The sequence below is a fragment of the Nothobranchius furzeri genome, chromosome 6, assembly GCF_043380555.1.
Source record: "Nothobranchius furzeri strain GRZ-AD chromosome 6, NfurGRZ-RIMD1, whole genome shotgun sequence".
Taxonomy (NCBI): domain Eukaryota; kingdom Metazoa; phylum Chordata; class Actinopteri; order Cyprinodontiformes; family Nothobranchiidae; genus Nothobranchius; species Nothobranchius furzeri.
Genome location: NC_091746.1, coordinates 75,445,657 through 75,462,409, shown reverse-complemented (window position 1 = coordinate 75,462,409; position 16,753 = coordinate 75,445,657). Strand labels below are relative to the sequence as shown.

Here is a 16,753-nt window from a genome sequence, read left to right as displayed (position 1 = left end):
TTTCGATTATCGAAACAAAAGACAGAAAAATGAGGGATTAAAACACGGTGGGTGTGCTATTCTGCATTTGTCTCGCAGATTTGTAACAATTTGTTTTGTGACAAATAACTCTGCCTGTTGAAGTCCCGCTGTCGTCTCGCTGAGAGTCAGGCCGCTACTGTGAGAGGAGCTTTCGTGTGAGGGCTGTAACAAATCACCGTCTGCCCGAGTCTCTCCAGCTCCCGTCCCACTGCAGCAGCTCGACCTTTGACCTGTCCAGAAGCGTCTGGTGACTCGTCACTGGAAGCAGGCTGATGCATCGCCGAGACGGCGACAGTGGTCGGGATCGTCTTTATTAATTAATGACAGTAACAATCTTTTCTGGTGACAAATGAAGCGACTGATGTGTCTGACACTGATCGGGCTCGTTTTTAAAATCCCTTTCTGAACGTGTCATTTCAGAGCGACGACGCCGCTTCAGCAAATGTCTCACTCATTCTGATGACATCACTCCCCAACGGGCTTCATTAAAGTTTAATCTAACTACAGGAATCATCTTCAAACCCTTACATCACGTCCAGAGCTTCGATAAACAGAAATCTATAAATAAAATTAAGGCAATAAACTTTTCTCTATTTTGTAACAGGATTACATTTCGTCAACAAATAAATACTCTTGTACTTTTTACCGTTACTATAATAAATGCACTGAAAGTAACTTGGCAATGGTTTACGTTTGTCTTTGGTCAGCTTTTACACATAAATACAGTTCACGTGACTTGATAATAATCTCTGCACAGATTTTTTAAACGTTTTTGGGAAAGGCTCAAACTGCACCTAAAGCATCTCTGTGGCTTGTTGTGAAATATGTGTTAACACACCAAACTCAACACACAAGAGCTCAGTAAAGTTCAGAAAAGACTCAGTTACACAGGGAATCATGTGTGTTTGGTTGGGATTGTTATTTTTGTTGTATCTGTGGGATAAAAAAATCAAAGAACTCACATTTTCCACTTTTCTAGATGAACTGGGTCTGAAGGAATGGAGATCAAATTGTGAAATACACCTAAAAATACACAGACAGACACCGGGAAAAGCCTAAATGTGCTCCTCGGTATTTTGTTTTGCACTCGTGCAGTAGTGTGCAAAAGTTTTAGGCAGGTGTGAAAATTGTGTATACAAAGAAAGCTTTCAGAAATATTTTTTTTCTTTCCCCGCTGAGGGAAAATAAATTAAAATTCTATTCTATTCTATTCTATTCTATACCACTTTTATTTATATAGCACTTTAAAACACAGCCATACGGCTGACCAAAGTGCTGAACAGTCGCACAATAATAGAGATAAAAAACATAAAACAGTACTATAAAATGCAGCCAACAATAAAAAAAAGTCGGGCCGATAAAAAAGTACCAATAAAACGTTACAATGGACGATAAAATAAGAGTAGTAAACACCAAACTAACAGCTAACTGTTAAAAGCAAGGGTAAAATAGTGTGTCTTTAGTCTAGACTTAAAATCTGCCAAGGTGGATGCCAGTCGAACTGCGGCTGGAAGTTCGTTCCACAGGTTAGGACCCGCGACAGAGAAAGCTCTTTGTCCGCATGATGTGTAGCACGCTTTCGGGACCTCGAGGAGCAACAGGCTGGAGGACCTGAGTGTACGACCGGGAGTATAAATTGAAAGGTCAGCTAAGTACAGTGGGGGTGGGTGGGGGGGGGGGGGGGGGGTGCAAGACCATGGAGTGATTTGAAAACAAAAAGCAGCATTTTATATTGGACCCTGAAAGTGACGGGCGACCCATGAAGGGATTTGAGAACTGGTGTTATATGCTGGCGCCCGTCAGTACACGTTAGGAATCTAGCATCTGCATTCTGAACGAGTCGAAGTCGGGCAAGGGTTGACTTATTGACACCCAGCAAAACTGCATTCTGTTCTATTCTATTCTATTCTATTCTGTTCTGTTCTGTTCTATTCTATTCTACTCTGTTCTATTCTATTCTATTCTATTCTATTCTATTCTATTCTGTTCTATTCTATTCTATTCTATTCTACTCTACTCTACTCTGTTCTGTTCTGTTCTATTCTGTTCTACTCTATCTGCCTACAGAAATATCTGTTAATAAAATATAAATATTATAAAAAGTCTCAGCGTTTAACTGAATCTCATCCTACAGAGTAAAACAACGAAAGGGGACTATTTAACTCAGCGGAGGAGCCCCTCCGCTCGCTAACGATTACGTCTACTGACGTCACTTTCCGTTTCCGGTTAAAATGGCGGCCGCCGGTGCTTGTGAATCGGCGCCGAACAATAATAATATTAACAAGACCAAGCCTGAACGGGAAGATACGGTTACGCTGTCCGGTTCGCGAGATGTTCCGGTCGGACGTGACCCGGTCGTGTCTCTGCTGTCCCCGGTGAGCGGACTCCAGCCGCTCTCCTGGTCCGAGGACCACCGCCTGGCCGTGGGCACCTGCGGCTCCCTGACGCTGCTGGAGCTGCTCTGCGACATCCACAGCAACAAGCAGGAGCTGACGCTGCACCGGACCTCCATCCCGGTACCGACGGAAGCACACAGGATTCGGGTAAACGAGCCGCTGTGCTGAAGTCACTAAACATGTTTACCTCTCATCCTGACGCATTCCTCGGTTTTTAAACAAAAACGGTAAAAACATTGTCAGCCTTTGTTTATTACCAACAACAACAACCGGTCCCGAAGGTGCTTCTCTAAAATAATAATGATGATTAAAAGTAAACAAAAGCCAGATCACATGACGTGATTATAACTTTGGATAATAGTGAACTGGACGCTTAGACTCGTGTGTCTCTTTGGTTTCAACCCGTTTTTCTGCATTTGTGTGCATGTTTGTTCGTGCTGTGACTTTGTTAGATACATAGTCTCTGTGTTACGCCTCCAAGCAGGAAAACGGTGAAAACTGGGTCAGTTTTCATCGTGCTTCCCCGGGCGATCACGTGTGCACCTCATAACGCAGCAACGATTACCGTAGGTGTGTAATGTCACCCATCAAATGAATAATAGATTAATTTAAGTTGCAAGAACAAGGCTAAGTGAGCTGTTAGTAGACGGTGATGACGTCACGATCACGAGCCCTACAGCGAGAGGAAAGTCCTCTTTACTTAACCTAGTACCCCCGCAGCCTTACCCTGGATCAGCAGAGGGAAACGGATGGATGGTAAAAAAGATTAGATGATAAACAAACAGCAAGTTTTGGTCCATTTGTTTTTTCACAAAACTTAGCTAGCAGTTTGCTAGCTGCAGCATGGGAGATGGGTGGTCTCGTAGGGTGTCTTGCATTGAACTCTGCTGCAATGACCAGGTTACTGCGTTCACCAGATATCAACACCGTTTCGATCCGCTCCTCACGTGTTAACCTCTTTGACATGCCAATGGCAGTGAACAAAAAGAAACTTGTAAATAACTCATGAAAGAATAAAGTTACGTTCAAACCAAGCGAACCTTTGTTTTTCTTGTGAAAGTCCCAATAAGTTTGATGTGTCACATGACCCTCTTCCAATTGAAAAAAAAAAAACAAAAGTTGGGTCCAAGATGGCCGACTTCAAAATGGCCACCATGGTCACCACCCATCTTGAAAAGTTTGCGCCCTCACAAATGTGCCACAAACAGGACGTTAATATCCCCAACCATTCCCATTTTATTAAAGTGTTTCCATATGAACGGCCCATACGAGTCGTTTAGAGTGGACGGTTTATTCATGTTTTATTATCTTTAAAGGTGGGATCTCCAGCAGAGGTAGCAGAAGCGATGGAGAAGTTCTCCACCCACCCAGACCCCACGGTGAGGCAGGAATTTCTGGCAGACGCTGTGATCAACCCGTCAGTCGGTGCACGCACGGGAGTGAAATACTCCAGCTGGTCGCCGATAGGCTGCGACTCCACTGGATGCTGTCTGCTGGCTTGTCTGACGCTCGACAACAGACTCACCGTGCACAGGAGCCACAAGCACCTGGAGTGGACCACGATGGTCGATGTCTCCAAAAAGTACAGCGAGAGGCTTAAGGAGCGAGGCTACGCTAAAAAGGACAACAAACCTCCGGAGGCAAACCTGCTGGACTTTGATGAGCTGCAGCGGCGCTTCCGTATGCAGACGCCTCTGAGGATGGAGTGGTCAAGCGTTTACTCGATGACGCACGTTCAGCAGGACAACTCTTGCGTGAATGTGGACATGGTCCTCCTCGCTGTTCTGATGGAGAACGGTGACCTCGTTTTGTGGAAGTTCTCGTTGCCGTTCACGAAAGGCGAAGACGTGGAGTTTTACGACTTGGTTGAGTCCGGCGTGACTCGCCCCAGTGACCTGGCCTGGTGGGAGTACGAAAACGAGGATCGACGGATGAGCGGCCTCATCATCGGCAGCGAGGTGGGACCTGTGAAGATCATGCCGGTCAACCTGTCCAAAGTGAAAGGCTACTTCACCGTCCGGCAGCCCATCGTCCTGTGGAAGGAGTGCGATGAGATTCCCGTTGAAAACATCAAATGCGTCCCGCTGATCCACCCCATCCATAAAACCAGCTGCAGCCTCATCGTTGCCTCGCGAGGTTGCTACATCTTCTGGTCTTTGCTCATGATCTCACCAGCTGGACTCAACGTGCACAATTCCCACTTAGCTGGGCTGAATTCACTTCCTGTGGTCTCTCTGACAGTCAGTCGGCACAGCGGTACGTTCTACACATGTTCCACGGACGGGTGGGTTACAAAGCTGACGCCAAAGTTTACGGAGAGCTCTCTGGTTTTTACAGTAGATAAGCTGCTGCAGCCCGAGGCCCTCACAGGAAGTAGGATCCACGGTATCTCTGTGAGCCACAACGGCGCGTACTTTGCCCTGGTCGGCACTCAGGGGTTGGTCGGGGCCTTTCACCCCATTCGCAGAACTTACAAGGTTCACTTTTTGGCACTGAAAGCACCTGAAACTGCAGCAGTGGAACTGCTCAACTCCCCCACACAGAATCTGTATAGAGGGATGGACCTGCTCGACTTGGTGAGGTGGAACGTTTTAAAAAACAAGTGCATCCCGACGCAGCTGCAAGAAGAGCTTGATCGGAAAATCCAGGAACTAGACACGCCCTACTTGTGGCGCTTGAAGCTGTTTTTGTGGAGAATTCTCCACCAGTCACTGCATACTCCTCGGGTGAACCACAACTGGAGACCCACGCCGGCGGAGGCAGTGATTGTTGGGCCGGAGGCTGCTGAGAAGGAAGGGGAGCTGGGCAAAGTCAAACGGAAGAAAGAAGAGGAGCGCAGGGCTGAGGTTCAGTCTCTGATCAGAACTATGGAGACCCATCTGATGAGGGCAAATATAAAGAAGGTGTTGGGGGTGGTTTACCTAAACACCTGGATCGCCAAGAACATCAGCATACCCACCTGTGGCCTGATGGATTACCTGTCCAAAGATCCCAACGACAGAGATTCAGAGGTAAGGGGTAACGTAAAACTCTGTCAGTCATTCATCCCTGTGGGGGTCTTACGAGTAGATCTTGTTATGTGTGATCTACAGCAGCGGCTGCAGGTTCTATTAGAGAACCAGAGAAATTACTGATTCAGGTTAGTCTAGCAGTGGTGCAGTGGTTAGAGCTGTTGCCTTGCAGCAAGAAGGTCCTGGGTTCGATTCCCGGCCTGGGATCTTTCTGCATGGAGTCTGCATGTTCTCCCTGTGCATGCGTGGGTTCTCTCCGGGTTCTCCGGCTTCCTCCCACAGTCCAAAAACATGACTGTTAGGTCGATTGGTCTGTCCAAATTGTCCTTAGGTGTGTGTGTGTGTGTGTGTGTGTGTTGCCCTGCGATGGACTGGCTCTCTGTCCAGGGTGTACCCCGCCTGATTGACAGTTGACTGCTGGAGATAGGCGCCAGCCCCCCGCGACCCTACATGGACAGAGCGGGTTGAGAAGATGGATGGATGGATGGGTTATTCTAGCACACATATGTCAGAGTCAAGGCCCGCGGGCCAGATGCGGCCCGCGGAGCATTTTTATGTGGCCCGCGAGATAAATATCAAAAATATATTAAAACTGGCCCGCTGGCTGATTTTACCACAAAGACTTCAATTCCCATGATGCTTTGCGGCGCCAGTGCGGAGGTGACGCGCCCCCTCCTTTGTGTTTTTTCCAGCCCGAGGCAGTCAGAGGTAGTCGGGTGTCTGCAGCTCTGCTGTCTCGGACAAACTACACTCCTCTCACTCAGCGCCGAGTTCACTCAGCTGTTTTCCGACGTTGAAGCCCAGAAACGGAGATTCTAGCCGCTCAGTAATGTGTTCCCGACTGAAAGAGAAAGTTTTCAAACTAACGTCCAGACAGAGCCGATATAACTCCAGCGAGCAGCGACACGCTCAAACCTGCACGGCTCTGTGGTTGTGTTTCCTCCCCGACACACAACAACGTGGTCAAGCTGCTCAGACATGTTCAGCAGCACAAACCTATCTGAGCACCTGTTGTCATCTAATGTTGTCATTATTATGATGAAGATGAACAAAACAACAGGAGTCTCCTCCTCAGCTCAGATCAACCCCATGATGCAGGTATCTGGCTGGAACAGGTGAGCATCACAGTAAACCAGTGGAGCAAACTGAGCTTTAAATATGTTGGTTTTATGCTCTTTTTCTGCTCCAAAACATGAAAGTTAACAGGTGAGATGTTGCATTTTCATTTAAGGTAAAATTATATTTTTATTTTGTTGTTGGCCCGTGAGAAAAGATTTAACCTACAGTAAACAGGAAGTGGAAAGGCTGCAGATAGATGAATAGAATGGAAAATCCCTTTATTGTTCCTCAGTGGGGAAAGCTAGACGTCACAGCAGCGATGACACGTATTACAGGAGAAAAAAAGGAGAATAAAAATAAGAAAAATTAATAAACAAGAAAACATAAATCCTGAATAGATTTTAAAAATGCTGAATATACCACAAGTAATCAATACCACTGATGCCTTTTATTTAAAACTGACTTGCTCGTGTGTAATTTGGTTATTCCACATTCAGTGTTAATGCAGAAATAAGTTTGTTTCCAAATTTAAAGGTTCAAAATTGCATAAATGTCGATAAAGAAAATGTGCAAATTTGCGTCACTTTTTCAAAAAATATTAAGTTTGGCCCTCGACTCCGTCCCAGAGTTTCATTTCGGCCCCGTGTGAGTTTGAGTTTGACACCCCTGGTCTAGCACCACATAACAACAAGAGTGGTCTCAAGGCCCTTTAGAAAGTAAATGAGCTGTTGTCCAGTAAAGACTCGTCGTCTAGATCTGTCAGAGCAAACATTTAAGGAGATTGCAGAAATTATAGCGGGAGACCGATCGTCTCTGAGGAAGTAATGTGTCCAGAAAGAAAATCCTGAATGATCGTGATCGGCAATCATTTAACCTTCCCACTGTCTTCATGGGTGACCCCGCAAAGAAAGTTGATCATTGAGCAGGATTGATGGTTTATCCTTTGAGGTCCACGTGGCAGGGGTGAGGTGGTGCTCACTCCTCACCCTCACCTCAAGGGATAAACCATCAATCCTGCTCAATGATCAACTTTCTCTGCGGGGTCACCCATGAAGACAGTGGGAAGGTTAAGTGTTTGAAATCAAATAAAAGAAAACCAACAGCAGAACTCAGGGTTATGTTTAATGGTGACGGTGAGAGCATTAGGACGGAACCGCTGTGTAGCCATGAGAAAACCACAAATATGTGAGGCCAACCAGAACGAAAGGCTTCAATAGGGAGCATTGGGATTGGACTCTGGAGCAATGGAAGAAGGTCATGTGGTCTAAAGAGTCCAGATGGACCCTGGTCCAGAGTGATGGTGCATCAGGGTAAGAAGAGGGGCAGATGAAGTGATGCACCATCATGCCTAGTGCCTGCTGTACAAGCCTGTGGGGGCAGTGCTATGATCTGGGCTTGCTGCAGGTGGTCAGGTCTAGGTTCAGCAACAGGATGTGCTCCAAGAATGAGGTCAGCTGACTACCTGAATATCCTGAATGACCAGGTTATTCCATCTTCTCCGATGGCACAGCCGTATTCCAAGAAGACAATGCCAGGGTTCACCAGACTCAAATTGGGAAAGTGTTTCAGGGAGCACGAGACGTCGTTTTCACACATGGGTTGGCCACCACGGGGGGGGGGGGGGGGGGGGGGTTACACGTTCGGCTGCTGTTTCTCACCAGCATCAGCTGATGGAGGGCTCTAGTTTCGTTGCGCCGTTCGTGTCAGCAGACACGGTAGGGTCAAGGAGGGGGGCGGGGCATGACGCTTAGCCAGGAGTAAAGAGCTCGCCCTGTAATCCGAGGGTTGCAGGTTGGAGCCCCACTAAGTCTGTCGCTGTCTTTGTGTCCTTGGGCAAGACACTTGACCCCCCTTACCTGCTGGTGGTGGTTGGAGGGACCGGTGGCGCCTGCGTATGCAGCTGTGGCTACATCGTAGCTCATCACTACCAGAGTGTGAGTGGGTGAATGACTGATTGTGTTGTAAAGCGCCTTGGGGGGCTCCAGGACTATTAGTACAGGCCATTTACCCAGCTGAACCAGACAGACAACAATATGTCACAAACAACACGTCTGACCTGTGGAGGAGGGGTAGCTGGACACGTATCATGTGTGTGTGAAATGCAGAAGTTGTGTCACTAGAAGAGTAAAAACCCATCAGGATCACTTCTCTTGTTACATTTTAATGCCGACGATGATCTGTGGCCGATCAGTCGTAACACCATGACCTCTAGGACCCTGCCTTTGACCTGTTGCTTTCATTTAGGAGGGTTAAGTCTTTAATGATGAACCAGATTCCTCTGAGATTGTGCTGAAGCCGGACAACTAGGAGGAACATAAACGCTCCTGATCCTGAAGTTGCCGTATCCCAGCGACCCTTTTGTTTAGGAGAACAACATCCCTACTGTTCCCGCCGCCTCTCCTCATCCTCTGGTTCTGTCTCTGATTCCAGGTCCTGATCCACCACATCAGGAATAAAATGAACAAGCAGATGTTCTTGGAGCGCTGCAGCCTCTGCCAGGCCGTGCTGCCCTTTACGGACCACAAACGGGCCATCTGTGAAAACGGACACATGTGGCACAGGTGGGCTCGTCGCTCCTGTTCACACACCTGCAGGTTTCCGTCTCATCTGAGCCCGACACTAGGATGAGATTAGAAGCCCGAAGCCTTCTTTGACCGCTTCTTTATCCTCAGAGAGCCGTAATCACACCGCCGGCGTTGTAATTTACCCAAGCACCACTCTCGTCCAATCATAAAGCTCGTCTGTCAAACGTCTCCAGCTAGCTGCTGGCGCCTCTGCTGGGCACAGGCTCCCATCAGTTTGCACGTCAGCGCTGCTTCCGCCAAACCTTTCTACCCTGTGTGTGTGTGTGTGTGTGTCTGCCATCTAGCTTCCTAATGCACGTGTCGCGGTCTCCTCCAGGTGTGTGTTGTCGTACCAGGCCTGCCAGACGATGACGTTCAGAAGCTGCCTGCTGCACGATAGCATAGCCAGACTGCCAGAGCCTGAGGGTAAGCGCCACTTTCCATCCTCCTCCTCTTCCTCCTCCGTTTCACTGCCGCGCGCTCGACCAGCCATCCGTTCCTGTCACCCTCCACGTCAGCCTTCAGCCGCGCGTCGGCTGCTCAGGTCCCCGCGTGACATATCCAATCCCCACTCCCTAGAAAACTTAACACCTAACAAGTAGAGACCGTTCTGGGAATTACCTGGATCTTTTTCCCCGCCCTGTTTTTGCCGCTTTCTTTAAACGAGAATCTGAATTTTGTTATATTTATTATTTTTTGCATTAATTTAACATATTTTAGCTCAGAGAGAAGATTTGGTGCTGATTCAGTTTAACCCACAGAAAAGGCTCAATATTTAATCTGCACCCTTTAACTTTCACTTTTTATGCTTTAATTAGAGATTCATCAGAACTTCTTGGTAAATATTTTCATTTAGACTTGAATTCAAACAGAAAATAACCCAGATGAGTCCGAGTGGTCATGAATGACATCACACCAGTGAAACTGGTTCAAACTGCAAACGGGTAAAAAATAAAAACATAATCTGTTTCCAGATTTTGGGGCTGACAGTTTTTTTCCGGATGCGTTGGCGTCCGGCTGACGTTTCCTGTTTGATCATAAAATGACTCAAACTTGTTTTGATTAGAATTTAAATGAGAATTCTCTGAGAAAATCTGGAATGACGGTACCTTTTGTCCGGGCTAAATAAATCAGGTGCGGTTGGTTCTGGTGGAGGTTGATAGTTTGGAGGATTGTATTTCCGCACCGGCTTCATGCGGCTGCTGCCTGCACCTCCGATCCTCCTCCTCCTCGTCGGAGAGCCCCGAGGCTCAGCCCTGCTGGTCATTCCAGCCTGTCTGAGCGAAAGGCTGACAGCTCTGTGCTGCTTTTGGGGGCATCCGTCACAATCATTCCCGTTCCACCACACAGTCCAAAACAGCACTTTTATGCTGCTTTTTAAACTTTATTTTGACCTCATTTGCTAAGAAAAAGTGCAGTTTTGCTGATTAAAGTTAGAAATAAACACGTTTCACATTTTTAAAATCATCTGTGACTTGTTTTGCTTCTGTTCAGACCCAGACTGGATAAAGAAGATCCTGCAGGCGCCCTGCTCGCTCTGCGACTCGCCGCTGATCTGAAACCTCCGGCCGTCTCTGCGGGCTCCGGTTCACTCGCATCTATTGTTTTTATTTGTCTCTTTTATAAAACACCAATAAAAACACTTTGATTATCCGCTGCTGCTCGCTTCACTTCAGTCACATTTTACAGGCTTCTTTATTATTTTTCCTCCTAAATTTAATTCCCAGAATCCAAGTTTTTTTTTAAAAGTGGAGCTTTTTATTATTCCGTCGGACTTCAGGGCGCCAAAAATAAGCTCCTCGTTTTCCTCATGTTGACTAGATTTCTAAACCTTTGGTGTAGTTTTATTGCAAGTAAGTGGAACTTACTCTGCAAGTCCCATTTTAGCTCTTTCTTGTGTGTGTTTGAGCTCAACAAATAATACGGTGTGAATAATACATCGTGTGGAGAAAACTCTACATACCTACTTTAATTGGCACTAAAACAATTTCCAGGCCCTGTGAGGAGGGGGAGGAAGAGCGTGGTGGTGCTCAGTCATTCTCTCAGATGAGGACTTCCGCTAATGTAAACGCAGAAGAGACGAAGCGGCGAGGCGGATGAAATGAGCAGGAGGCAGGAAGAGAAAGAAAAGTGTGCTTAAAAAGCCGCCGCGCTCCTCCCGCGGGAGCGGCGCCTAATGAGATTCAGCGGTAATGAGGGACAGAACATGGAGCCAGATGTGAGCAATTCTAATCAAGGAGGGGGCCATGGAGGAGGAGTGGGGGGTGGTGAGAGAGCATATTGTTAAATACAATTAACCCTTTTTTCCTGTTAGGAGGGAACAAGGGCTGCAGGGAGGGGGCCACGGGCGCAGCAGCCTGTTCTCCGGGCCTCCCCTCGGCTCCGGCTTCATGTTTTCACGGGAGGTCAGCGGCCGCTGATCAAAGAACCGGCTGGACCTGAGAGCGCCGGCCCCCTCCTGGTGGCACCCACCGGCCCCGGCAGAGGCGTAGGGAGGGGGGGGAGGTCTGGTGTCATCGGAGAGATGATAGCCAAGCCCGAGGCGAGAAGAGAGGAAGGAGCATCAGAGGAAAGGAAACTTTAGTTTCTAAAACTCACATTTCAGACGACTGCCGTGGCGTTTGTTGGCCTCTGCTTCGTCATTTATTTATTTATTTATTTATTTAAAGAAAACAAACTCATATGAGTAGTTTAAGAGCTCGTCCCAGTTAAAACGATGCAGGAAACATTTTCCACCTGCGCTGCCTCCCCATCCTCGGCTCGGGCGCTAAAATTATAAACGGTGATGTTCCTGAGGCAGAAGAACCCGAGAACGAGACGGAATAAACCCGGAACGAGAATAGACTGAGCTGCAGTCGTATTCAGTGCAATCAACAGTTTCTGATGAGCGTGCCTTCTGAGTCCTTACAGACTGCTTAAGTCTGGTGTGGTCGCTTGTGCACGTAAACGAGAACCATCTAACTGTTATCTTACCTGTTGTTCTCTGCTGTAAAGCTAATGTGTGTGTTGCTGCTGCCTCTGGGCCAGAATGAGTCGACTCGTCTGCATCAATAAAGGTTCAATCAATAATCGTAATGTGGAGTGGAAAAGTTTCATAATTAGTCTGACAGGATGTCGGAGGAGGATTAAGTAGGTCACAAAGTTCTATACAACTCAGTTTACATTCAATCTTTTCTATGGGCACACGTGCGCGCGCGCGCGTGCGTGTGTGTGTGTGTGTGTGTGAGAGAGAGGAAAAGAAGAAATGGATTTTCAGACTGATAATCTAAGTAAAAGAAAATGTCCCCTATCGGCCGTATTTATGACATGTTCAGTTTGTTCACATCGAGCTTTATTTTTACATTTTATCCTTTTGGGGGTTTGAGTTTCACCTAAGAACCTGCAGACAGCTCATCCATCCATCCATCCATCCATCCATCCACCCATCCATCCATCCACCCATCCATCCATCCATCCATCCACCCATCCACCCATCCACCCATCCATCCATCCATCCATCCACCCATCCATCCATCCATCCACCCATCCATCCACCCATCCATCCACCCATCCATCCATCCATCCACCCATCCATCCACCCATCCACTCATCCATCCATCCATCCATCCACTCATCCATCCATCCACCCACCCATCCATCCATCCACTCATCCATCCACTCATCCATCCATCCATCCACCCATTCATCCACTCATCCATCCATCCATCCATCCATCCACTCATCCACTCATCCATCCATCCATCCATCCATCCATCCATCCATCCATCCATCCATCCATCCATCCTCTGCTCATCCGGAGTCGGGTCACAGGGACAACAGCCTAAGTCGAGAGGCCCAGACTTCCGTCTCCCCAGCTACCTGGGCCAGCTCCTGCGGGGGAATCCTAGGGCGTTCCCTGGCCAGGTGAGAGACATAGTCCCTCCAGCGTGTCCTGGATCTTCTTTGGGTCTCCTTCCGGTTGGACGAGCCCACCTCGTCCAGGAGGCATCCGGACCAGATGCCTGAGTCACCTCTGGACATTTTCAGTACCTTCCAGAATGAGCTGTTTAAGGGTTCTGTCACTGATGAGCTTGGATATCTGGAAGGGCCTCGGGGTAGAGCCACTGCGCTTCCAAACCCAGAGAGGAAGTCCGTAATCAGTGAAAGGTGGTGGGCGTGTTCTATGCTCATGACCCTTATTGTGACATCACAGTAAGGGACAATAAGGGGCTTGTAGAAGCATGTGATTCTTGAACCCAAAATCTAACCAAAGATGGAGGGCAGACATTTTGATTTCACTGTCTATAGAGGCAGTAGAGAGCATCATGGCAACACGACAGATTCATAAAGTGAGATTTGCACAAGTTGTCCCTTTTAAAATCACTTTAAAAGGTTTTGTATCAAGTCACTGAGAAAGATGAAATAATTATTGTTAAAAACTTGACCTTTAAAGATCACCACGGGGGGACCCCGACCCTTTCTTTAAAAACCACTGCCGTGGATAGCGGTTTATAAGAAGGATGGTGGCGTTCATCCGTGAGAACGTGTGAATTCCTTTTGAGGAATACTTTCGCCTCATCCTGCTTCATTCTTGCTCCTTCATGTTTTATTCTCTTCTAGACTTTCAAGAAACCTGGCTTTCATCTGACATGTTTAGAACTTTTTATCTTTAATAAATACAACATTTTCTCCTTTTAAAAAACTTTTTAACTACAGTAAATGAATACAAGCCCTTTTAGTAGTGTTCGGAGCGCATCAGGGCACTGTGTGTGTGTTAACTTTCTGTCTTAAACGTCAAACTGTTCCAGAAAGCAGCAGAAAAACCGGAGACGGAAACAATCTGGAGCCTTTTTATCAGAAAGTTTAGTTAGAAAATCCATTTATTCTGAAAGTTTGCATTTCCGTCCTGAACACTGAGCTGTCTGACATCTTTATGCACGTCTTGTTGTCCTAAAGCAGCTGTTGAATTGATCAGATCTGTGAAGTTTTTAGGTTATTTTTAAGGAATTTCTGCAGCTCAGGTTCCTTTTAAGAGCCCAGTTCCTCCATGACGCCTGCAGACCGCTTTGAATAAATACAAAAAACATTAATAGAGCCCAAAGGATCTAAACACAGTCAGAAACTCGTCGTTATTTCAGGAATTTCATTGAAATGCAGCTGTTTTTGCCGGATTTCCTCTCAGCTGCTTGCAGGACTTCCTGCCTGTTGTCATTAGCTGTGCTGCAGCGTTCGGAGCCTCGGCTGCTGTCAGCTCGTATTTCTGCTGCAGCCCAGATACTCGGGGTGTTGTTTGTCAACTGGAAGTGGCTCCTCAGGTTGTAATGTTCCTGTCACTGCTAGGTGGAGACCAGCGCTGTTCCAGGTTAGCTGTGTTTGGTTGATCCTCCTCCGCTTTAATACAATAATCCGCCAGAGAGCATCTCCACTGCTAATTACCTGCTTCCCCTCCCATTTTGTCTCCCACTGTCTTCGCTCTCAAGACTTCAAACGGGAGATTTTTCTCTTTGCATACAATATTTATATCCTTTATGTCAGCGGCTGGAAGACATGCAACATTCATGGCACCTTTTCACACCTTAATTTCATGTGATATTCCTTTTGTTTTGTTTGGACTGGATTTTGAACATGATGTGTCCCACTGTATCCTCTTGAGGGGATCAGTTCGTTTTGTTGCTTCAGAATATTTCAATTTGGAAACGGAACAGATGCTGCATCTGCATCCGACAAGTGACAGCAGACGCTCTTCCTCCAGCCTCCTCTTAATTCTTTTTGATTCTCTCAGAGAAATGTTCAGAATCAGGCAGAAACATGACTGTTCTGCAGCATTTACCAGTTTGACGTTCGCGTGTTCTGATCTTTGTGGTTTCATGACTTATTTGCTTTATTTATCTTTTATTTTACTATCATGTTTGAGAAGTAGCCCGTGTGGCTTCACAAGGTGTGCTAAAGATGTACCGATTCCGATAGCTGACCGGAATCGGCTGATTTTCATGCTGACCAAGGATCATCAGAGAAGTCAGCGAAAAAATCTTAATGTAGTTAGCAGCTTTTTCTTTTATTTATCATTATCTCGTGTTGTTTGTTTTTACACAAAAGTACATTTTTGTTTTCTTACTGTTACTGTAAATCAGATACTTATAAATACTCTAACTACTCTGGCCTAATGCTGAGAGTGCCTCTAAAAACCCAACCATGGATAAACTGTCATAGAGCTCATTTGACCCTAAATGTAGGACACAATGGGCGTGGCATCAGATCCTTTTGCTGGTTTTGTTCCCCTGATACTCAGTTGTATAGGAAGGTCCTGGTGTTCAGAACCTCTGGGTTACAGTACTGTGTTATTTACAGATTAAGGTGGTGTCTCTGTCCTCTTGAATCCTGTTGTCCACTTATAAAATGATGACTCATGGCCAGGGGTGGAATGGCCTATCTGGCATTCTGGCACTGTTCCGGCGAGTCGCTTAGCCAAGTGGGCTGCTTGCCCAGCTTGGATATATATATATATATATATATATATATATATATATATATATATATATATATATATATATATATATATATACATATATATACATATATATATATATATATATATATATATATATATACATATATATATATATATATATATATATATATATATATATATATATATATATATATATATATGTGTGTATATATATATATATATGTATATATATATATATATATATATATATATATATATGTATATATATGAATTATCCACACACAATAGATTCAGTACAGATTTATTTGTAATTAACATAATTTTTTAAAAGCTTGTTTGTAGAATAAAATAAAATGTAAAAATAAATAAAACCAAAACAATAGATTGTTTTCTTTTTGTTGTCCCCTTAGGGACTCCATACTTCTGAGTTGTGCCTTTGATGGAAATATAATCAGGGTCGATGTTTCTCCACTTCTACAAAAGCTTCTAGAAATAAAGTTTACGTTCCACCTTCCTAGGGCACGAGAGCGCTCCGACTCGAGAAAAGAAGAGGCTCACTTGTGAAAAACGAGAGAAAGAATCATTTATTCTATCTAAATGAGTGAACATCAGAAAGCTGCAGTTGATGCACTTTTAGGTTGTTAAAATGACAAAACAGGAAACATGAGAAATTATAAGAAGGGTTTTCAAAGTTCAGCACTAATTATGAAGGCAGCATCAGTTTGAACAGGAGGAGTTGTCTGAGTTCAGGAGAAACGTCATCATTTGATTACAGATCCTCAAGTAAAAGTTGCTCCATCTGCCTTCAGACGGGAGGCAGCTCTTTCCTCATCTGTAAACACGTCTGTCTGTAAAGTTTCAGCTCAGAAACACGCTACAATAATCACTTTGGCACAGAAACAAGCCAGAGTTTCGTCTGACTCCCTTCACGCCCCCACGAGGCCTCGTTCTCCGCTCTCTAAAGTCGTCTAAATTGAGCTGCATCCTCCCAGAACTTGTCAGCGTTAATGAAGTCAGCATGCAGTGTTGTCTCCTCTGATGGGGCCAACATGGCTGTCAAACCCGTCCACACTACCCCCCCGGGGAGAGGCAAGAGGGTAGGGAGGCACTGACCCGAGACCATTGGAAAGGCCCCGTTACAGAGCGGGTGGGGGGGTGAGATGTCCATCATTAGAGTCACGATTTGTTCGTGCCTTTTAGGGCGCTGGAGTGGAACTAATGCCGAGCAGGACGGCCGTGCAGGGGAGGGGACAC

General features: G+C 46.1%; 1 protein-coding gene across 3 annotated transcripts; it reads left to right on the top strand.

Annotated features, from left to right (window-relative positions):
- The first annotated feature begins 2,225 nt into the window (after positions 1-2,225).
- On the top strand, positions 2,226-10,704 carry gtf3c4 (general transcription factor IIIC, polypeptide 4). Of its 3 annotated transcripts, none has more exons than XR_008564046.2 (5): positions 2,226-2,564; positions 3,734-5,428; positions 8,918-9,048; positions 9,357-9,477; positions 10,546-10,704. XR_008564046.2 is itself a non-coding variant. In XM_015943507.3 (5 exons), the coding sequence occupies exons 1-5, from the start codon at positions 2,253-2,255 to the stop codon at positions 10,608-10,610; spliced, it is 2,292 nt and encodes a 763-aa protein (XP_015798993.1). In that variant the 5' UTR covers positions 2,227-2,252; the 3' UTR covers positions 10,611-10,704. The 3 variants fall into 3 exon arrangements, 2 of the variants coding, with proteins under 2 accessions (XP_015798993.1, XP_070408665.1); XM_015943507.3 differs by having other exon boundaries at positions 2,227-2,564; positions 9,389-9,477; XM_070552564.1 differs by having other exon boundaries at positions 2,552-2,644; positions 9,389-9,477.
- Positions 10,705-16,753: the final 6,049 nt, after the last annotated feature.

What these genes read in the sequence shown, in the direction of transcription:
- gtf3c4 (XM_015943507.3), top strand. Translation starts at nt 2,253, where the DNA reads ATGGCGGCCGCCGGTGCTTGTGAATCGGCGCCGAACAATAATAATATT. An exon ending in CGGAAGCACACAGGATTCGG is followed by an intron (nt 2,565 to 3,733) that starts GTAAACGAGCCG and finishes TTATCTTTAAAG; the next exon opens with GTGGGATCTCCAGCAGAGGT. An exon ending in CAGACTGCCAGAGCCTGAGG is followed by an intron (nt 9,478 to 10,545) that starts GTAAGCGCCACT and finishes GCTTCTGTTCAG; the next exon opens with ACCCAGACTGGATAAAGAAG.